The 23833-nt window shown below is 46.4% G+C and overlaps 1 protein-coding gene and 1 long non-coding RNA gene across 2 annotated transcripts; one reads left to right on the forward strand and one right to left on the reverse strand.

Annotated features, from left to right (window-relative positions):
* Window positions 1–12324: 12324 nt before the first annotated feature.
* Window positions 12325–20562, reverse strand: LOC310904207. Its single transcript, XR_014588117.1, has 2 exons — window positions 18710–20562; window positions 12325–14732 (listed from the first exon to the last, which is right to left on the reverse strand). It is a non-coding gene; the product is annotated as an uncharacterized lncRNA (long non-coding RNA).
* Window positions 14725–18667, forward strand: LOC310904206 (uncharacterized protein). Its single transcript, XM_083848591.1, has 2 exons — window positions 14725–15406; window positions 15489–18667. Exon 2 carries the CDS (start codon window positions 16029–16031, stop codon window positions 17121–17123), a length of 1095 nt encoding a protein of 364 aa, XP_083704717.1. The 5' UTR covers window positions 14725–15406; window positions 15489–16028; the 3' UTR covers window positions 17124–18667.
* Window positions 20563–23833: the final 3271 nt, after the last annotated feature.

The following is a 23833-nucleotide window of genomic DNA, read 5'->3' on the forward strand; positions in this document are numbered from 1 at the left end:
GGCACCTGGAGCTGGGGACAGGCGCTGGCCGACCGACAAGGCAGCGCCCGGGGGTGGGCGAGGGCTGCGGGCGGTGGCCCCGCCGCACCAGCCGCGCTCCCTTCCTGCGCCGGGCCCTGCGAGCCACAGATAACGGCCGCCGCGCCGGCACCGGCCTGCTCTGCTGCTGCGCAGCCCTCGGCGCAGCCGGCGAACCCCGGTTGTTTCTGCGGCAGGCACCTCAGCCCCGGGCTGCTGTGCCGGCAGCCGGTGCGGAAGGAGAACGTGCCGAGGGCCACAGAACCTGCTGGAAGCACCTGCTCGTTGCTCAGCCCCCAGGCAGACGTTACCCGCGGCTCACAGCTGCGCCTGCCCCGGTCACACCGCCGGGCAGGGCCGCGGGGCCAGGGATGGCCGCCCACACCAGGGCGGCACCGGGCCAGGGCACGGGGTGCCAGGGGCAGCGTCTGAGGAGAAGCAGCGCGGGCACGGCTGTGGCGGAAACGCTGTGTGGCTTCCGCTGCGCTTTTTTAAGCCATTTTCTGCATGCAGGCCAAGAGGGCTGCGTGCTCGCGGGGTATGGCGAGCAGGGCCTCGGCTCGCCACGCTGCCTGCCCTGCCACGGCCGTGCTCGCGGCCTGCCTGGCTGAGGGCAGCGGGGAAGGCTCTGCCAAAGAGTGCATCACGGACAGCATCCCTCAGGCATCCATTGTCAGGAGATAAGGCGCAGCTTTCAGAGCAGATATAAATAGTCTGCTTAGCACAATACATTTACTGGACCGTGGCTACACCCACTTCACAGGTGGAGGGACCTAACCACTATTCCTACAGGATGAAGCACAAAACAAAACAAAACAAACAAAAACAAACAAAACATTTTTTAGGGAGCAGGATGTTCCAAGTTCAATACTTCAGCACTGTATACAACAAACATGTTCCACCTTCGTACCTGGAAGTTAGGGGATGATTTACAAAATACTGTCATTTCATTACATTTAAAAACATTTAATTTCCACATTAGAAACACAAGCAAAACCTATTAATTAAATATACCTTCAAGTGGACAATCTTAGGAATTGTTTTCTTAGTGATTTGCAAGGAGGTATTTGTGGGGCAGCTTTAGTTTAATGGCACGTTTCAGGAAACATACCCTCTTGTGCTACACTGAGTGTTATCAGGCACTCGCCTCGGCCAACAAGCTCTACTTCTGTTAAAATGTGATTTAATGAGGTTGCCAAAACCTTTGCGTGGATGCTATTAAATTGTGCTAAGATTACTTAAGCTGAGGTACACAACTGAGTGAGATGCACATGCTGTTAGCTGCAGCAGTTCACTAACTGTTCATGGGCAAGTTCTTAGTCCACAGCATCTGCTGTGTAGGACACATTTAATCTTTAAGTGTTAATTGCTCTTTAATATATTAAATTAAAATACTTACACTATTTAAGAAAATCCCTTCCGCAGACGTAGAATCATAGTATCATAGACTCATAGGTTTGGAAAAGACGTCTAAGATCATCTAGTCCAACCTTTAACCTAGTACTGACAAGTCCACCACTAAACCGTGCTACTGAGTTCTACATCCACACGTTTCTTAAAGACCTCCAGGGATGGTCTCAACCACTCAACCACTTTCCTGGGCAGCCTATTCCAATGCTGCACAATCCTTTCAGTAAAGAAATTTCTCCTAATATCCAACATTGCGCAAAATAAGCTGTGAATTGTTAGGTGATGTATTAATACAGCTCACTTGTTTGGGAGGACAGCGCAGGCCCACAAAATTCACGTGTTCCTAGGTTTTCAGACTGAAAATGTTATGGAAATGTACACTGCATAGGTTATAACTTATCTTTAAAAATTACCGGTGTAAAAATGCAAACCATTAAACACAACTGCAGGAACAGGGCTGAGGGGAAGAGGCACCACTAGAGGAGGCAGGTGAGAGAAATGCTGTCTGTCCCACAACCTGTAGCTGATGGAGGTAAATAGCTCTTGTGTTCTCACCCACTAATCTCATCTAATCATGCAGCTCAGCGTTAAAAAGATGTGACTGAGTGCTCCGTCTCTTGCCCTTCAGAGTGCTGCCAGCTGTCACACCGCTTTTAGCGAGACAATGTTATCTACTCCACATTACCACTCCACAGGGCAAGGGTTTTTAATTCATGTAACACCTTCCGACCCGGTGCTCACAGGTGCCGTGCAGAGCACACCTCTCTCCACACCTTCGTGCAAGGGTGCACGAGGAGGGGGACATGCTGTGTGCCTGGGTACAGACACACCTGGGACACGCACCTACGAATGCCACGATGCTTGATGCTAACCCAAGACAGCAGCACGTGCCGTCTCTGCGCATGCATTTAGCAGCAAAGTCCTCACAAGATAAAAGTCTTATAAATATTATTACTAAGTAACTTCGCTTGAGCCACCCGACTAGTTAAGCAATCAAGAAATTTGAAAATGGCCTGGGGTGCCTGAATGATCTTATGCATTTTTTCACCAATATGAGGCTTTTTAATAAAAGAACTATCCCATCAAAAATCTTGTTTCTCTTCTCTTTTTAAAAGTGTTGCAGTTACCCCAAGTCTACCAGGTTCATGTAATATAAAGGTATATTCTTTGTTATTAGATGTTCTGGGAGGTATACAGTAAAATTTATTTCTGTCATTTTTAAAAAGTAAACTCTTCCAGTTCCAGTGTTCGCATTATTATTTTAATCTGCTTATGCCATTAGCATAGTAAAAGTATCAGGAAAAAATGTAGTTACCTTCTCCAGCAAAAAGTATTACTCTTCTTTGGTACCAAGCAATCCTTCCTAGATGGGGAGTTCAAATGCAAAGAAAGGTCTAGAACATTGCAAACATTCCAAATCTTGTGTCTCAAATTTGATTGCTAATAAATAATAAAATCAGCATAAATCACAGAATTTAAATGATAATGTGATTTGATTGAATATTGTTTGGGTTTATGACAGAGTTAATTTCATTTTATATTCCCTTTATTCTCTCTTTCAGTTTGTTCTTATTCAAAAACCATACCGCTGCAGGATTAAACTGCAAGCATTGAAAAGCTTCACTATAATCCTATTTCTAAGCAAAAGCATCCATGTAAAAGTTCATCGGTCATCAGTATCTTAGAATTTCAGTTCTGTGAGATCTATAATATAAAATTAAGATCTATTTCATGAAAGCTTAATTCAATTATTTCATGACTGATTTTTAAAAGACCGCAAAACCATCCTCCACGAGGCAGATACGCCAGCTAAGGATGCTTCAATTAAAGCATTATTCTCTTTTGCAAGAGGACTGGGAGAAAATTATTACCACAGGTAGCCACATAACAAGGCCAGAGCTGCGGCGCGACCAGTGCTCGGCGCCCAGACTGATAACTTCCATGGCCACGGGGGAGCACCCAGCCAGGTCAGGACCGGGAAGCCTTTTACTGGACACACTCAAGCAGCCCCCAAAGCTGTTGAAGGGTCATTCCTCACGACTGGAGGAGTGAGCGGAAATACCTGCAGCCAGAAGTGACTGACCCTCCTAGATCTCCCAGCCCAGGAGGACCTGGGAGCTCGAAGGGCTATGGGGAGACAGAAGAACCGCAAGGACACCAGATTTTAAATGTTGAGAAACGCCGTTTAAATGGTAAAGGCTTACTGTAAGCCAGCAATATGGCACAGCTTGAGAAAAGCAATTGTGGTCTTGCGTTCACTAGCCAAAGGACTGGTAGCTGAGGATGAACATGCAAACAGCACTCCAGAGAACATGCCTTTCTTAATTTAGCAGATGGAGTACGGAAGAAAATAATATTAATGGAGAAGTTTGAATATTGCAAAATATCACATTACTAAGGTTTTTGAAACAGTCTTCTAAGAAATACCTATTCTTAATGTGGAAACTGGGGCATTTTGGCAAAGATGGGGATGCCGTGTGTGACAGATCTCCATTTTCCCACTGCAAAGCTTTTCTCGGACACAACGCAGGCACTCTGCCCACCTGCCTGCGTTTTGCAGGTGTTCACCAGCCTGGACAGAGCGCAACCCCTGATGAGGGTGCAAGACACCCAGAAATTTCAAACACAGGAGTACACCACATTCACAGTGTTCCACGTGTGCCAGCTGTCTGTGCAGGAGGCCCAGCACGTCCTTGAGACCTCGATCAGAATTAAGGCAACCCAGGAAAGCAGACATGTTCTAGTCAGAAAAAAAAGCAAGACAAAAGTGACGGAGATGTTTCCCATTGATCACACAGTTCTTGCGTAGCTTGGCATAACCTGCTAGTAAATATCGCCCATTCTTATCTCTTCAGGTAATTCATTTTGGTGTGATATTAATATATGGGTTTATAAAATATTGAGAATAGGGCCAGTCTGCTTTTCCTGCAGTGCCAGATATACAGCTATGGAAGTGTTCATGCTCTGATGAACGAGCGAAACAATACATTAACTACTAATTAAAGATGAACTTGTTGGCACAGTTTTACTCAGATTGTTGTTTGCTTTGCTGTGTTGCTTTTGTATCGAGCTGAAGCGTCACCAGCACCACACTGCTTAAAGAGGTTTATGGTAATAGGTCAGATGACAATACTTTCTGTCTAGCTTCTTTCCTTTTCTATTATTATTACTTCCAAAGAGTTGTCCAAAGCTTGAAGACCTCCTTAGGCCTTATTCAGCTGTTACTAAAATAACGAGTTCCTGTGGAAGGGCTTTCTTCTCTCTTAAGCCTAAATTATCTTCAGAGGGAATTCACCGGAAGGAGGACAGACTAAAACCAAGGAAAAATGTCACTATCTGGCTTTTGCATCCACACTGAAACCAAATCTTTGTTGCTTGGCAGCTCATCAATGCTTTCTACATGTTCCTCGGCTGAAGTCATAGTCCTCTGTTTGTGACTTGTTGCTGTGGAGATAACTGCACCACAACACAGGAATATGATTCCAGAGAGCAAAACAATATGCAAAAGCAGAAGCTGAACAAAATGCCTTTTTTTTTTTTTCCATACAAATGTCATTAAGAATTAATAACCCTGGGGAGAAAAGATCTTTAGAGAGAACCGTGAATCTCTCTCTCCCCAGCGCCGCGTGCTGAGGGCCGTGCATGCGGCCGTGAGCGCAGCTGCGTGGCAGGCAGCCGCTGGGCGCACACGTGGCCAGCGCAGGGCTGCAGGCGCAGGGCGAGCTCTGTGCCGCGCGCACGGCCGTCGGTGCCACAAATGCGAGGAATTTGCTGTGACTTGGTTTTTCCAGTTTGAAAGTGTAAACACGTTGAGATGTTCGATTCATAATTCATTTGGTGAAGCCTTAAAGAGCAACTCAGATGGCGTGACAGCCATCTGAAAGCCTCCGAGTTAGAGGAGCACGTGGTGATGCAGGTTTTGCTCGACCAGCGCAGGGAGGGGGAGGCCAGCGAATGCACGAGCCACAGCTCTGGCGGCCCAGTGGGAGTGTTTCTGTGGTGGGGATTGCTTCACTCAGGAGGGCTGTGGAGATAATAAACTCGACATTGCTAATACAGGCCTGAACATGTGTCACACAGAGGGGGTCTGGTATTGTTTACTCTAATAGATCAGCATTGTATTTTTAATTATTCTGCTTGGGATGCCACTTCATAAATGAATCAGGGGGTTTGAAAATTAGAGAACTATGACTTGAAGGTTTACATTTTGAATACTGAGAATATATTTGATTAGCAAGGTATACAAAAGCAAGGTATACAATTGCACGTAGTTTGTATACAGTCCTACATTACTAATTTTTTGAATCAATAAGATTTCATAATTATGCCATTTATAGTGGCTTCAGGATAGATAAAAAATTCACAAAGCAAAGGGTTCTTCTGAAACCGAGTATCTTCCACAAACCTGAAAGACTTCAAGTTTATTGTATTTTTTTTAGATGGAATTTCTGCTTTTTTGGGGAGGTAAAAATTCTCATTAATACCTTTTTGCGCTTAAAAGACATTTGATCTCACAACTAGATGATCTTTAAGGTCCCTTCCAACGTAAACCATTCTGTGAATCTATGTTACAAACAATGTAACTGGCTATCACTGGCATATGTGCCTCTCTAAACCCGGAAAAAAAAATGTATTTCCCAATTAGGACATTCAATATTCAACAGGACCAGAAATAGAATGGAATATCCAAGAAGTAGAAGAGCTTAAACTAAATAATTATCTAGGGAAACTGTGTGCTAAAGTCAATAGGGATTCAGCCAGTTCACTGGAATACCAAGTATGTTTGCACAGAAGGCCAACTGAAACAGCAAACGTCTTTCTAAAATGCATCAAAAATAATTAGAAGTGCCAAAAGTGGAAAGCTGCATATACACAGCAAACCTGGATAGGCACCGTATACGATGATATTTCTCTATACCCAGTTTGTTCCTACGATCTCACAAAGTAGCACTAGCCACTTCTGTCACAAAGCTCATTTATAAAGCTTCCAAATTCAGCATAAGATCTGAAAACTGCTTGGCTAAAAAGAGCTAGAAAGGAATGCAGACCTTTATGCTATATATAACCCCCCTAAAAATATCAGTGCTGTCTTACACTGGAATTTTATAAAACTGGCCAACATCTTCAAAAACTGCGTTGCTCTTTGATAAACAAGCTAGACACAAACTGCGCCTGTACTTCAATAATGGCACGTGTGGGTCTGATTAGAAATAAAAAATACAGTGCCCTCTGAACTAAATTCCAGTACACAGCTCCACCAGCGCGCAGCTTACCAAATGGTATTTCCATCCCATTTCCATCATTTTCCATCCATAGTTAAAAGAATTAAGACAGCACAGTACAAAAACGCTTATATACTACGCGATCCTAACCGCCTGATATTAACTATAGTCTTGCTAGCGACCTTTGAAGACAAGCCTCTTTCCCGTTTTATACAATTGCTGCGGCAGAACAATTTACATTTTCATTTCTCCCGCTGCCACGTCCCAGAGGGCGCTGCCGGCGGGCGGCGCGGGGCTGTGCTGCGGGCGATGCGCAGCCCCCTGCCCGCAGCCACGCACAGCCCTGGCGCCTGGCGCAGCCCACGCAGGGCACAGGGGGCTGCGGCGGACATCCCACGTGGCCAGCCAACACCTCGGCCTGCAGATGCTGGTGGAAGACAAGACTTGCTCAAGTAAGGAAAACAAATTGCTAGCCCCCACTGCAGATCAGAGAGACACCGGTGCTGTATCTGATCAGATAAGAAGCCATCTGGAAAGCACACAGAATCGCAGGGCACACCAGCTACTGCGCACAAGGAGAAGGGGGTACACGGCCCCGTGCTGCAGGCAAAAGCCTCACAATTCAATCCGATCTTTTTGTCTGTGGGATAAGAATGATGATGAATGGCAATGGGGGGGAGGAAGGAAGTTAATATGTTAAGCTGATGCTACAAGTTCATATGCTGATCTAGTAAAATATAAAACCAAGAAAACAGTTGGAACTTCCTGAATTTGACTTTTTTCCCAGTGAAAAAGCAGAAACCCAACCCACTTCCATCAGAGCAAAACTGATTCTACCATGCGATTTTCTCTTTCTGTGTTGAAGGTTTTGTCTTCTGAACATATCAATAGCTTTAATACTTCCTTATCAAAGCTGACATTTATTCCTTTTCATTATTCTTCTGAGTTTTATTTAGGTCTTTGGTTCTATTCAGAAAAAAAATAGTGATTCTAAAAGTTTTCAGGGGCAAGGAGCATTTTGTTTTGTTTGAAAATAATAAGGACACTGATTAATTTGGAAATGGTTATCTGAATCGGAGGAAATGTGGGAAACATATGGACAATCTCTTTTCTCCTTAGTTAGGAGATAAAGTATCCTCTCTGTTCATTTTCATCTCAGTGTTTGGAGATAACAGCTTTGTCTTCCTGCTGTATATCATGTCTAACAGATCCAGACTTGGAAGCAAAGTTCTCTTTCCTGATACGGGAACTAACTAGTATAAAACATATTTATATTTAAAAAAAAAAAAAGTAATTTGCAATAATAAATGCAGGCTGCAAAAGACTCTCTCGTACCTCCTTTTGTTGTTTAGGAAATTTTTCTGTTTTCCATTAGAAATTGTGTAGCTTAAATGCACGTCTTCATACACGTATACCTGTGCTTGCTGTGAGTTCTGCTATGGACACACTGCCGATGTTCTGGTATACGCTGGCAACAACTGCAGCAACTGAATATACGTGAACTCCATGTGCTGAAGGAGGAGGTTTGCTCAAATAAGTAAAATATCTAATTCCTGAATGTGTAAGACGGGAACTATATAGATGAAAAATACACGAGGTAAAATGACTAATACTTACTTGGCTTCTGTGTTTTCCCATTGTGCCTTTCACAAGTTAAATCTTAAACCATGCTGATAGCTATTAAAACACTGGGGAGGATTTTTTTCCCCTTAATCAATGTACGCAGTCATACCATAATACTTTACGGAGGTGGCTAGAATATCTTTTGAGCACATGAATTTTGAGCCAGGGAGTGCTTTGGAGAGCAGTCTGAAAAGTCCTGCAAGCTCTAAATCCTCCAGCCCGTTCATACTCAACACTGGTTCACTTTCACTTCACGCCTTGAAGAGCTGGCAGTGTAAGCATGGCACTTAAAATAGGCAGGCCAGCCAGGCTCCTGTGCATTTCACTCAGTAACACAGGAGAATACCTTTATTTCACCTTCTGACTGACTTGATCTGCGAATCTGGAACCAGGAACATTTTCAGTTTGTATCAGGAGCAGTTTTAAGGTGCTCCATTAACGCTGAGGTACCTGCTCATCCCCCCACCCTGACCTTCTGTTTCCTGAAAAACCTTTTCTGGTACAAGACCTATGACACATGTAATTGTCACTATGATGCTCTTCGACATTACTTTCACCATTTCATTCCACGCCACTGGAATAACGAAGACCTCAAGTCTGAACCTACCCTTCAAAATGCCAACTTATTCCAAAGATTCACAGCTAATTCCATTTCTCCTAAATCCCAAGGACTTTACTCAAGTGGATCACCAGCCATAAGAGTTTGTTATTCCCTGAAGAGTATGGTTTTGTTATTGCAACAATTCTGTTATTGCTGAACTTTTGAAGGACAGACTTCTTGACAATTTAGCGGTTTAAGCCTCACTCACACGGCACAGAAACGCAGATGCCTAATACAGCACAGAGCTGCAGCCCTTTTAGAAATGAAAAAAAGTTCATCTCTGTTTGCTAAAGGGAAGCTACAGCTTTCTGGTACATTTTCCATTTTCTAGAGCTTCGTTTAGTTGTACATTAGCATGCCTCTGACGATGGTTTCATTATCATCTCTCCAGGCAATCCTTCTGCAGCACAACACACTGCAAGGAAGCTTTCTGCAGATTTTAAAGTCTAGTACTTTTGTGTTGTTTTATTTTTATTTCTTCCCAATTCTACCTGTTATCAGTCCCACTCCCTGGCAAACAGCCTGCAGAACTCCTTGCCTTCCTTGCTTTTCACAGCCTCCATATTCTTCCAGAGCAATACCACATTCCTGTCTGTGCCAACCCAGCCAAATTAAATATTAACTCCTGGAAGTGTTCCTCATTTCTCTCTCCCATTTATCTTTTGGACAAGGCTCTTCCGAAGCTCTGCAATTTGCCAGTATCACGGTGTTTATGACGCCGACAACACGTTCCCGGTGCCACCCAGTAGCTTTGCGGAGGAAGGCTCTTGCCGCCGGATGTATGAGTTATGTTCATGCGTGTACGCAGCCAGAGATACCTGAGCTGCCTTGGCTGCTGTGCGGCATTACAAATTAATATCTAACCTGCTGTTTACCCTTACATTACTTTTTCCAGGTTTCTCTTTTCCGTGGACTGCTTGTGTTAACAGTTAATTGCCAATAGCCACAAATGACTTTTTTAAGTAGATTTTTAGCTTGCTTCCTGGCCTGTACCTATCAGTTCTTCCCCGACGCACAAGGATGGCATTGTGTTCTGCGATCCCTGCCCAGCTGGTGTCATCTGACAATGCAATTATCTTTCCCTTCCACATCCTTAATTATACGAACATAGATTTAACTTAACTTCACTACTTGGATATCATAATGATGAGATATCTATTACTGACCTCCTTTAACAGTCCTTCATCCTTCCTATAAACCCGCATGCAACTGTGTCTTCAATTCAGTTTGTAAGGCACACTGTCAAATGTTGTATTCAGTGTATAAAACTAAATTCATCACAGACCCTCACTGGCTATAACTTGTCAAAAGGTTCATTTTTTCTTTCTCCTATTATTTGTTCCATGATTTTAGCAGGAGAACTAGAACTGAATTTACTATAAAGGGAGATTATTCTTCTAATCCAAGGTGGTAGTATACAAATTCCTCAGTAAGGCTTTTGAAAACAACCAAAAATACTGCTATAGCATTTACAAAAGTCACTAATCCTTAACAAACGGAGATACATGTCATCCAGCCTTTCTGGCATTTTTCTGACGGGTTTCAGTTTCACAGGCATCCTGCCCTCATGCTTTTTCAGTATTGGTAGCTTATTTTGGGAGGGTTGTGTGTGTGCTGGATGGAATTTCCAACTCAACACAAGACTAAAGCAGAGGGTCAGCAATGTGCTCTATGTATAAGAGCTTTCCTTATTCTCTTTATTCCTTACAGACCTGTTTGTCAACGCCTGCTACGCCAGCCTCACACCAGCAGCACCTCACAGCAGTCCCTACGACTGAAGCAAGCGGAGAGCCCTCGCTCCGCTAACCGCCCTACCGGGCCATGGATACGGTGACCGGGATTTTAGCAGCTCGCCTCCTCTGGAGCCATCCGGGAGCTCTGGATTTCACGAAACCACAGAGCAGACCATCCTGAGGCTTCATTTAATTACCAGGAAGCCACAAAGCAGACCATCTGCAGAAGCCAATTCATGGTCAGCCCCCCCAGGAAAGCCAAGCCAGGCACCGCGCCCCTGCCCGCTCCCCTGCTCCCGCTGTGCACGGCCGGAGGCACCGCGCTCCTCCCCGGGCGCTCCAGGCCAGGGAGGCCCCGTCGGCCCCAGGCGTCCCCACCCCTGCGGGCACCAGCATTTCACAGCAGACGACACTGCGGCAGCGAGGAGCTGCTGTGCTGCTCAGGCGTGTTGGACCTCTGCACCCTGCTGAAACCACTCAGAAGGGAGCAGGGCCTGGGGGAACTCTGGGGTGATGGCCCCCAAGTCAGTGCTGATGCAGCTCTTCTACCAAGGTGTGCCAGACCTTTAAACGTGCTCGCACAGGCCACATCACCGATCAGAGCTTGAATAACCATAACTTCAGACACCAGATCTACTACTTCAAATTTTAGCTCCCTAGTTACAGTGCTTATGAGAGGCACTCACAGAATCATAAAGTCAGAGTATCACAAAATCACAGAATAACAGAATGGTTTGGGTTGGAGGGGACCTTAAAGACCGTACAGTTCAAATACATCACAATTTTAAATGATTACTGGAGTTAGGCATATCTGATATTGGAAGCTAACCAGAAGTAGAGACAACCCTGAAACCTTTATCTTAGAAAGAAATATCTTCAAAAAGAAAGAAAAAATCTTGTTCTCGATTTTTTAATAGGGATGCCCGTTAATCTGACTCTTTACATTTTATGACCATCTTTTGTCAGACGAGATGTAGGTTCCCAAGTCTTAATATAAACAACATATTCAACAGCCACTGAGCAGCTTTTGTGTGTCTACTAAAAAAAGGAAAAAGCCCAGCAAACTACCACAAATGTCTATTTACCCATAACCAGCCTTCGTTACTCTGTGCCAGACATCACTCTACCACTGTAAATCGGCCCTCATGGGCCAAGTCCTGGTGCTCTTTTTCATTTTTAACTAAATGCAAAGTATTAAACATGCATGCTATTTTGCATTTGAAGGCCTACATGATTTGCACAAGTTAGGCCTTTCACCTAAACCCAAACTAAAACCATGGTATTTTATCACAGAAATATTCCTTTCAGCCTTCTTTCTCTCCCTCCAAAGACCTCAAGTGCTCAGTCCATATATTAGGAAGAGCATTTATTGTAACAACAAAGCATGTCCTATAGCCACTTTATTAAAAAAAAAAAAAAAAAAAAAAAAAGATTGAGGAACTAGTACTGGTAACAAAACTGCAAAACTCTTCTGTCAGTAAGTGGCAGAGCAGACATGGTGAAGGGAGGTTTGCCTTCCTCGCGCAGCACTAACTGCGCTCCAGAGCCTGCACCAGACCCCTCCTCATGAGCGTGACAGTCACACGAGACAATTTGGGGCTGTCTTTGTGCTCTGCTAACTTCTCTTTGCTCAGGGGATCCCGCTGGAACAGGGTGAAGGTGCTTTGCTGCCCCTGCTGCAACAGTTATTTTCCTGTCTTCCCCCTAACCCCCCCCCCCCCCCCCCGGAAAAATACCATTTATGCCAAAATATTATAACAATGCGACAACTTCAATTTGTTATATCTTAAGTATTACACTTTAAATGACTCCAGCTTGTTTGCTTGAAACGAAGGAGGCTGAATTAAGCAGAGACCTTGCAGAAATTCAAATACTGGCCACGGAGAGTTGTGAGAGCCTGCAGCAGGCGCTCAGCGCCGCGCCGCGCGGGGAGGGCTGCGCGCTGCCCTCCCGCCTGCACCGAGCCCACAGCCTGGCCACCGGCTGCCAGGAGCAAAGCAAGAATCCTCCGACGGATAGCTTTCTGACTTCCTTTGCTAACTCTCATCACCGTTTACGAAATAAACAAGACACCGCTGTATGCCTCAGCAATTAAATGGCATTTTGAATTGCATCTAGAGCAGAGGCATTAAATACTTGAACAGCCACATTTAGAAACTAACAAATACTTCATGGAAAGATGCTGTAGCCAACTACTTACTAGTTGCTTTTAATATTTAACTAGAAGTACGTATGCTGCTGTGCTAACAGAAGCAGTAAGCGCTAATCTGTTTGAAAGCTCTGGCATTTTGGCATTTTATCAAAGTATTTCCTTTGCTTCACAAGAGGGTTATTTTATATATCTGTGGTGCAAAGCAATCACATTTTAAAAGTATTCTGTTGCAAAATTGTCAAGTTGCACAAGTGGAAGTACGTAGCAACTATTCCTTCACAAAGGATACAGCAGTTCCAGGAGCCAAGATGTTTTTTAAAGGATCGCAGCTCTGAATCCAAGGGATAGCCATCATTTTTTCCTAACATTTGTTACAGAAGCATCAACCGATTAACAAACAGTACCTTGCTGGAGTGCCGTCAGCTGATTTTTACTGCCTAAGTACAGATGCCTATTAATATTTTTGGATCACTTTTACACTGCGAGTAGCAGAATGGCTACGGAACAACACACAGCATTTCGTGCAGTCAGGCTACCGGTACTTCCACGATCCTATATGATAGGAAGGATAAGATAGGACACACGGCTCCTCTCCTGCCAGTGGGGGAGAGTAAAAATAATGTTTGAAAGTCAGATTGTACTTTGATGTGCACGTGGAAAGTTACTGAAGATTAGCCTACACACGCACTTAAATAATTACATTATAATGGGCATAACATACATGAATTTGAGTCCTACGTATTTTTAGCCAAATAGAGAGAGTGATGTTTTTTAAATTTTTTAGCAAGAGGGTTCAAAACTCTGGTGACAGTAAGGAGCTGGTTCCAGCTAGATGCCTCGTCACAGTGCCTTACACATTTTTGTATACTGGTATTTTGTTTCACACCCCTTCTGTCAGCTCCGGCAAAAACAAATTCTGTTTCACTCCCGTTTTAGAATTTCAGCACTATGAGCCAACAAGGAAATTATATTCCTTTCCTTTTATGGCTCTCTGCTCAGTCCTGGCTTGAACAGGCGGCTTTTGGTAGATTGTGATGAATCTCCAGCAGGCTAATGTGAAATAGCTGAAGCTCCTGCCTGCAACACATGCTTCGCCGGGCTGCGTAAACACCCGCGTGCCGCACAGAAGCCTTTGCAGCGAGAGAGCAACACAACAACGGCGCAGCACAAACAAGGGCTCCCAAAAACACTTCAAAGTCTCTTTGTCTGCTACTGTAGATGTCATTTCATAAATCTTTCAACAAATAGCCGAGTTTGGGCCAGAAAACACCCTGCCCTCCCTCCATCTGCGCTGCATCTGCTGATCGGGGGGCTCCGCGGGGACGTGCGCAGCCGATCCCCCCCAGGCGTGGGCACAGCCCTGCTGCTCCGCTCGCGCCCACCGAAAGAGCAAAATGCAGTCCGTGCTGTGCCAAAATGAGAGAGTTTGGGGAACTCCGCTGTCCAAGCGCAGCCATACACATTTAAACAGAAGAAATGCATGTTAATTGGTGTTCTGGGTTTGCCTTTTTTTTTTTTTTTTAAAGAGGAAATGGATGGGGGAAGAGCGGTGCGAGGCAGGGCGAGTTCCATAAAAGGCATTTGTCTTTAGATATGCATTTGACCAATGACACAATTTATTACAGGGAAAGGAAAAATGTGGCAAGTAGATTACTTCCACATTTCAACTTCTGCATATTTCCTTTGTCTTCAGGGGAGGACCGCCGAACGCCCCGGATGAAACGCGCCGCAAGCTCTGGCAGCCCTGGGGAGGGGAGGGCAGCTGGGGGGCTGCAGGGCGGGGGGCGAGGCGAGGCCTGCAGTGAGACACCCGGAGCAAAGCGGCAGAGCCACGAGACGCACGCACGGGCAGGGGTGCTCCCGGTGGGGAACATCCCCAGGAAGGAGCAGCACGGTGCGAGTCGCTGCGCCCGCCTCGTGGCCAGGGGAGCCGAGGGTCTGCGTGGAACAAGCGCGATGTCCGGTGGTCTCTCCTTCTGAATAAACAGGCCGAAACTGAGTTTTGCTAATCTTGCATGGTTCTCTGTCCTCAGCAGTGCAATTTGTTAATTTTCAGCTGCAACTACTTCATTTTATCTCATACTGCTTCTCTCGATGGCTTGGCACATATTTTATTTCCCATCACTTTTTGTTCTTTACTGGTGTTTAAAGTTTTCCTCCTACCCTGCATATTTAATTACTCAAATCAATATATCTACTACACACACTCCATCCCATTTTTTTCTTCCTTTACATGCCATTTTTTAAAATTAAGAACCAGCTCAAGTATCACATCGGTGGGTGTCGGAACAGACCACACAAGGTGCACTACCTGCTTTTTAGCAATTCCGTAATTTGGGGATAGTGTCACTGGGGACAGGTGAACGCACTTCGTTAGCACGGTGATGTCAGTGCTTCCAGTGCTGTGTCCTGCTTGCAGGCCCTGCAGCTGAAGGGGATGCTCTACAAGGTAGTAGACTTTCCTACTACTTCCTGCTAAGGCAGAACAAGATTTCGCTGTTGCCCAGCCACGCGGAGTTGTTGCGGCTGTGACAGGAGCTGGAACACCCTGCTCCCCGCTGCCAGCCCTGCGCCGCCCCGAGCCACCCGCCCATCCCGCTCCAAGTAGCGGTTTCACTTCATTTGTTGCTTAAATAGCCAAAGAAAGGTCAGTTTTATGGCGTCAGACACTGTTTCCTGCTTTTATTTCTGTACGTGACAGTTATTTAATGGTGGTTTGTCTATTTTAGTTATTAGTCACTTGGCCTACTTAAAACCCTCGGTTTTCAGCGTTGCAGTAGAAGGAAGAGGCTCGCTGAATGGATGAGCATTCAGATACAGTGAGACTGTAAGCTTCAAAAACACAACAAAGTTTTATACATAAATGAGACCAATCTATATCCAGTGCAGAAAAAAAAAAAAAAAGATTATTTTGCATATTTAGGGGAAATGCAATAGCACGTTCGCTCATCCCTAGATGACTAAGATGAAGAGCTGACAAAATGTGGGGAAAGTCCTATCTTTCTGTTAACATAAGTGCAGTAAAACTGAGGAACATGGCCTCGAAGGTACACATCAGCACCTCCTTGGGGCCCTGGAACTTTTAAATTTTCCAGTCATGTTATTAACAGGAAATAATCTGAACAAGGCTGACCGAGGTTGACATCCGTCCCACCGGCCTGTGCACACCGAACGGGCCCCACGCGTCAGGACGGCAGGCACCATGGGGCTCACGCGCCCACGCAGGGGAGACGGGGACCGTGGAAGGATGAGCCTGATGGTTCTCCCTGATGTGGAATGAATCACAAAAGCGCAGTCTACCTACAGCAACCACCGGAGCAGTGCAAAAACTGAGACCAGCTCCCAGAGGGGACTTTCTGCCCGCAGCAGCGGAGGAGCTTTGCTCCCCGTGCGCGTACTTCACGTGGCAGGGACCTCCTGCGCTGCACTTCCCCCTCCAGCCTGAGAACCAGGCAGAGGAAGCCGCAGATGATATCAGGTTGAGCAGCAGCATCTCTGAACCCCTGGGATCCAAACGCTTCTATACATTCAATATTATAGCAGCTTTCATGAAAAATGAAACAGAACTGCAATCCGTCAAGGACACATCGCCTCTGCAGATTGGTTCAGCTGTCTTCGCAGAACTACGTACTTCATTTCAGCCTCGTTTGGTTTCAGAATACCTGGCTGCCTTCTCTGTGGCCTCCTCCTCGGGTGCAGGGAATCACTGTCAGAAACGGAACGCACTAAATGGGACTTGCCACCCTGGCAGACAGGGGAGGCAGCATCTCCCTGAGGCACGCTGGGAACACACAACAAACGGCAAGCTCACAGTAACTGATCAACAAGTAGAAGAATTCTGCCATTCCCAGTTTTCAGGCCTGATACTTTCTTGCGTTTTGAAAATTACTTCAGTAACAAGAGTTCTTGAAAACAGACATTTCTGTCGTCATTTAATCGTTTTTTCTTGCTTGTTAATATTGACTAGGAGTACTGGGAGTATTGATGCTCGCCTGAACGTGAGCCGGCAGCGTGCCCAGGAGGCCGAGAAGGCCAGCAGCATCCCGGCTCGTGTCAGGAATAGTGCAGCCAGCAGGGCCGGGCAGGCGATTGTCCCCTTGTATGCTGCTCTGGTGAGGCTGCACCTCGAGTATTGTGTTCAGTTTTGGGCCCCTCAGCACAAGAAGGACATCGAGGCCCTGGAGCGTGTCCAGAGCAGGGCTACGAAGCTGGGGAAGGGCCTGGGACACAAGTCCTGTGAGGAGCAGCTGAGGGAACTGGGGGTGTTTGGTCTGGAGAAGAGGCGGCTCAGGGGAGACCACATTGCTCTCTACAACTCCCTGAAAGGAAGCTGTGGGGAGCCTCTTCTCACAGAGAACCAGTGATAAGAGTAGAGAGAATGGCCTCGAGTTGCACCAGGGAAGGTTCAGGTTGGAAATGAGGAGACATTTCTTCTCAGAAAGAGCAGTCAGGCACTGGGACGGGTTGCCCAGGGAGGTGGGGGAGTCACCGTCCCTGGGGATGTTCAGGGAAAGGTTGGGCGTGGTGCTTGGGGACATGGGTTAGTGGGTGACATTGGTGGTAGGGGGACTGTTGGACCAGATGACCTTGGAGATCTTTTCCAACCTTAATGATTCTGCCATTCTGTGATTTTAGGACAAAAAGAATGGTCTCAAATACCAAAACGAAATGACAAAAATGACTATCTTATCTTAAAAGCTAAGGACCTTTCATAGCTAAGGTTTTAAGGGTAGTGCTCTAGACCACAGAACATTTTGCTCAAGCTATTTTTTCTCCTGGCAGCTGACAAAACAATCAATACAAAGTTGACCTCACCGTACATAGGGCGTTTCAACCCACAAATCTGTATTAAAACTCCTAGAACACGAGGTATTGAGGAGGAGGGCTTTGCCCTGCCGTGGCACTGGGTGCGGCTGGTGGGACGTCTGCTGCCAGCCAGCGGCTCCACCGCATGCCCTGCGGCCGCGGGCACCGGCCTGCCGGCACCGCAAGCTCGGCCCGCAGGGGCTGCGCTCTGCGGGTGCATTCACCGTGGCAAGTAAGACCCTCGACCAAATATTGTTACTAACATGATGAAAAATCCGCCTGTTGAAAAACATTTTCTGCATAGGCTACAGAAGGCTGCACAAGAATACGGGGGAATTTGCTGACTGCATTACTTCAGACAGTAACGGAATTACTCTCCAATTATTTGTAATTAGAAGTTACACAACATTACCATAGTGATTAAGTCCCTAAATGACAAGCAGTCAAACCTCTATACATTCTGGGCACCAATTTCTGAGTTTCAGAACAGTGCAGTAGCTGTTCCCACAGGTCAGAGGTTCCCTTCTGCGCTGACGAAGCACATGCCCAGGGTAGGCGCTGCTCTTGGCAGCTTGTCCGCAGAGCCTGCCCCCCAAAAGGTGCTAAGAGTGGCAAGAACTAGCAGCCTGCCTTTGGGACCTTTCAAATTAAAATAAATAAATACATACACAAATAAATCTATGCTAAAGCCAAGGTTTTGTTATAGCGGTAGCAGATAACAATAGCCCTCATCTGAATGTGCTATGGCACATTTAAAAGATGAGAACAAGGCAGAAAAAAGGAAAAAAGGATAATTCTGTACCTAAAGAGTGCAGCAATGGATTACACATGCTCTGGAGCAGGCTGTGTACATATTTTCATTTTGGGGTGGTGAGCTCTAAGGCCACCTGACTTAGGACTGGATATTTTTCACAAGAGCATTTCTCAGCTCACAAAAGAATCCTTCGTGGCCCGGGGCCAAACCAGCCATTTACATGTAAGGTAGAAGCTCTGCAGATGGACATAAAAGCATACTTTTCTGGCCCATAGCAAAAGAATGTTCTTATAAACAAAATTAATGCAAACAGTACATTCTCCACTCCATCATTTTCACTTATAATCGTCTAAAGAAAAAAATCAAGCTTCAGAGTCCACAGAAACACACCTTAAGGGCCCCGAGGGTGGACGGGGAAGCCGAAGGGCGAGGAGGCGCCGTGGAAGGAGGCCTTTCTGCCAGGGGGACCGGGGAGCCTGGAGCTGGGTGAAAGCAGGCTCCCGCTGGCAGCCTTAGTAGGGCAACTCACGGCAAAGCCCCTGTACGTGAAACGCAGGAGCATGCCCTCAGCAACACGGGGACATCTCCCGGGGGAGAGTCAAGCAGGTGCTCTGGTCCACATAAAGGAGGAGGCAGAGCACCTGCCAATGATGGGGGCCGCCGGGGGACTGCATTCTGCCCCGGGCACACAGCGGGAGCTCGTTTGCTGCTAATGTGACTCAAGGGTAGATCTAAATAAAGGAGGTATCAAGGTAACGTGACAACCCTCTAGCCTGTGAGTGGCTTTTTGAAACGCACAGCTGCCATAAAACAACGCAACTGCCTGCGAGAAAAACCGGCACCGGGGGTAGGGCCCAGCCGGCCCACGCCTGGCCGCCGCTCGCCCCGCGCCATCGCCCCGCGGCCCAGTGCCGCGGCACGCTGGTGTGTGGTGCACAGCACAGAATGGGATATTGTGGCTTAAACCAAATATTTAGATGTTACTTAAGCATACTATTATGGGTTTGAAGAAAAGCTCCGCAGTGTTATGACTGGAGCTACGCTCCTCTTCCCAGGGATGCCAGGAGTCAGCTGTGGCTCCCAGTGGAAAAGTGACATCAGAATCTGCTGCGTGTAGGAAACTTCTCGGTCATTGCTGAATGCAAATTCCAATCCCAATGTATTCCAGCTCACACTCCCCTTCCCGCAGAGATCGCTACTGCCTCGTCCCTCAATAACCGTCTCTTAAATAAACCATAGTCCTTGGTATCTTTGGAGGATGCTGTTAATTCCCCTGGGTCTAGTTCAGACCTACTTTCCAACACATCATCTGCTATGAAATGCCCTCCAAACAAGCATTTTTATAGTGCATATTTTCCCAGTCTGAGGAATTAAGCAACACAGATCAAGTATTTCTGGGTTGGAGCTGGGTGTGCAGAACCTCACGAGGCTGCACTGCTGTGCTACCACCAGTTCAGCACTGTTTGAGGAAGAAGCGATGGGCAGAAGCAGAGGCGGGGGAAGGCAGGTCGCTAACCTGCACGATGCCAGCGGCTGCACCGGCCCTGTGCACCTCCTGCCACCAGCCCGCGCTCAGCGCTGCTCCCCCGGCCTGTTGGCATTCCCAGTCGGTCCTCCCAAAGCACGGCTTGCAGACCTCCGCCCATGGAACAGTCGCCTTCCTTGATTTTGATACCAACGCCTGAGGCAGACAAGGAGCCCCACAAAACCCGCCGTGCCCCGCCGCAGGCGGTGCCGCTCTCAGCTGCCGCAGCCACGCAGCTCCGGCGGGACGAGCCCCCGGGAGCCGAGCGGCTGCCGTGCCCCCACGCATCACCCCCGGCCGGGGGGACCTGAGGCAAACTCCTGCCCCGCAGCCCGAGCTCACGCATACAGATGCATCCCTTCATGCCCAAATTAAAAGCTATCAAAGTAAAAGAATGGGAGGTGACACGAGTGTCATTTCTGCCTTCCTCGTGCTTGGGGTCTGATTCCGACCACATCGAAAAAAACAATTTCCAGGCTTTTTTTTGCAGCTGCACATTGCACGAGATCTTCAAACGGGCTCACGTACCTGCCGCTTGGTCAAAATGCAGTGACAAACAGAGACCGCAGCAGACAGAAAATACACCGCTCTTTTTACACAAACCAAAAATTCCATTATCCTTTCCTGTGACACAACTGTTTGCAGAGAGTCAGCCCGTTCGTAAATTGTGCAGGCTAATGACCCTACTCTGGAAACGCTCGCCTCACAGCGCAAGCTTTTCCACCACATGCCATCCCATTTAAATAAAAAAGAGCAGCACTCACCTCAGTAAAGTTCAGTTGATGCAATCATTACAAAGTAAGGACATAATAGGGCATAGGGCAATATCTCCATAGCCTCGGGTTAATGATTATCTTATTCCTTAAACATAAGCTGGAATTTCTAACTCAGTATTTAAAGATGTACTCTTCATACTTGCGTAGTAAGCACAGAAGCATGTCATAAAAATCAGACTTCAGATAATTTAATATGACTTTTTGTATTTTTTCCTAGTGAAAAAGGAGCTGGCCGCTGGGGGATGCCCACACAGACCCCCACGACCTGTAAGGCCCCACGCAGCACCACGGGGGACTGGGCTGAGGCCGAGCTCCGGCTGCTCCCAGCTGGGCGATTACTCAGTGTGCCCCACAGCACCAGAGGAGGTAACTTCAGACGTTGATAAAGAAAGAAGAAGTAAAAAAAAAGAGGAAGGTCAAACTCAACAGCACTTTTAAAGATTGCTTTAACTGAAAAGTCGGACTTGGAAAATGCCACATCTGGGTTCAGCTGAGTGACAGAAGGTTTGGGAAACAGGATATTGATATGAAACTGAGATGATCAACAGTGGAAGCAGAACCTCAGGATGACAAAAGGATGCTTAATGTGGCTTCTGCAGCTCCAGAGGAGCTGCAAAGAGCAGAACCCCACTCCAGTGTTTCCTGGTGCAGCTGCCATGCTCCCGGAGAGAGCTCAGAGCTCAGGAGCAGGGGCGGCACCACTTCCAGAGCAGCAGGCAGAGCTTCCCAGCAGGGCTGGTTCCCCTCTGCATCTCCTGCGGCACAGCACCGCAGCCGTCTCCAGCAGAGTCCTTTCACCATCTCCCTAGCTGCCCCCCAGGTGTGTTATAGTTACCCACAGCTTGTAACTCACTCCAGAATGAACTGAACACACAACTACAGAAATGGCGATAAAATCCAGAACCTCTTCAGCAATCCTTGCAGAAGACTGGCTGACACGGTAGCCTGGTTGTACCAGCAAAGCACCGAGGGCAGTAAATAGAGAGGTAACATCCAGCAAGCTTACTCCAAAGCAGTGCAGGATGTGTTGGAGTCCAGCAGTCCACCTGAAGGGGAAAGACTTTCATTTGAAGACTGATTTGCTGATAATGAAGACAGTGAATAATTCAATTTATAAGTGCATAAGCACACAGTCTGCTTTCAGCAAACAAAACGGCCTTTGCTTCAAAAAGGAATCTACTGCCTGCTGCTTGCTTATTTCTGTGCAATGACCACAGGAAGCCTTTGCCCATGGAAAGCTGAGTTTTAAATGTGACAACAGAGCAAGGGACATTGGAAGAAATGCTACCATGTAAAATGCTTCTCATGCGTTGGTGTCTGACAGCACACAATTTTTACACAGGGTGAAATCCTAGCTGGTGGCAAAATTCCCACTGATTGCAACAAGCAGGTCAGGATTTCATCCATGAAGGACAAGCACTTGCAAATATCTGAACCAATAAAAAATCTGTCCATAAGATGGTCCCAAGAAGTAAAAGAAATAAGCATGAAATAAGCAGCTGTTCAAGATCTGAGTGAATGGGCTTTAGATAGATTTCTGTCAATATTCACTAGGCACACAATGCTACACTAATCACGCAGACTCTGAAATAAAGCAGTGCAGAAAAGAGGAACCAATCATTTGGAATCAATTTTAGGACCAGAAAAGGAAAAACAGCATTTCACCATGAATTAGTTAATGAATTAGAGAATGATTCAATTTTTAATCCCATGTCTGATTCTTTTTTGGACTCGCAAAGGCACTTGCTATGAACAGCTTAATTTGTAGGAAACTATAAACACAGACTATTCGATTCTTTAAAAGACACCGCCTGGCTGACTGATGGCTGGCAGGCACGAGTGCCCAGCAATGTGAGCGCCTGTCCAAAGGGGCTGCCCGACCCCGGCTCCAGCCCCGCTCTGGGCAGGCAGTGCTGCAGTCTCCAGCCCGCGTCACGATGGCGTGCTCGACCTCTGGGCTCGGCACGGGTTTTATTCCACCTGACTGTAAGCTGCTACTCGGTTGTTTCCCATGGCAGCAGCTGCGATGGATGTGAAGTGCATTTACCTATCTGCTTCCAAGGTCAGAAATGACAGCAAGGTAGAAACACTGACTTAATGAAGAAAAACAAAAATAAATTCCTTTTAGATTTCCTTCACAAAAACCTCACATTATTAGGTAATACTAAAAGCAGAGCTATTGTTGCCAACTGTGAATTTCCATTTCAAGAACGTCGAGCTACTTCATTCCATTGAGAGTGAAATTGTTAACGATTTGTCAGGCTCATTCTGCCCTGGAAAGGCATGTCCAGAAACCAGTGTAAGCTGGAAAATGAACTGACCAGTAGATTGGTCAGCAGTTTTTGCTGGGCTCAAAAACTCTTCTGCAAACTGAAAATAAATTCACATCTGGAATATAAGTCTGGAGCACGTTCTCATCTTGGTCTGTCCCCGACCCAGAGGCTGCAGAGATGCTGGCTATCACCGAGAACAGTACCAGTGCCATCAACAGGGCGCGAAGGAGGACAGCAGAGCTGGGCTTCTATTTTTTCTCTGAATACTCTGTCTTGAAAGATTTTGACATTTTGGGAAAAACAAAGGTACATCTTGTAAGGCAATGTCCAGCCTTTGAGGTGTGTGGTCAGCAGCAGCACAAAGCGAGGCCTGCTAAATCCCTCGGAAGTTGGTGTCATGAGCACAAAATCCTCGTGCTAAGGGATCACCGTCACGCGCTGCTGTTGCAATGGAACAGAGAGTGGTGCAGGAGCCCAGCTTCTCAACCACCCGCACACAGCCGATGGATGACGGAGGAGTATAGAAAAAGTATGGCTGTCACAGACACATTACATTTCTTGCCCACGAGATAAGTCAAGCTTCCGAATTCTGCATTTTCAGCCAGTTTCCTTTTGCTGTTCTAGGCTGTTTTGTCTTGTCCATGGCGAACTCTGTTTCTCTATAGATAAAAATCACATGCAAAATACACTATGTGATACACCAAAGCACGTAGGCATTTTTTAAATTTGTGCCATATGTTTTAGAAGCAGATAAAAGATATGAAAAATGAAATGACAGAAAGATAAAGATAAAGTACACATCCAGACAGCAAGTCCATTAAAAAAGATATACAGATTGCTTGTATAAACCAGAAACCTCCTTTAAAATAAGATGTAAGTCCAGCACAAGGAATCAAATCAAAGTACCACATGCTAAGAAATTCTGCTTCAGAAAATGATT

This window comes from Anser anser (genome assembly GCF_964211835.1).
Source record: "Anser anser genome assembly, chromosome: 9".
Taxonomy (NCBI): domain Eukaryota; kingdom Metazoa; phylum Chordata; class Aves; order Anseriformes; family Anatidae; genus Anser; species Anser anser.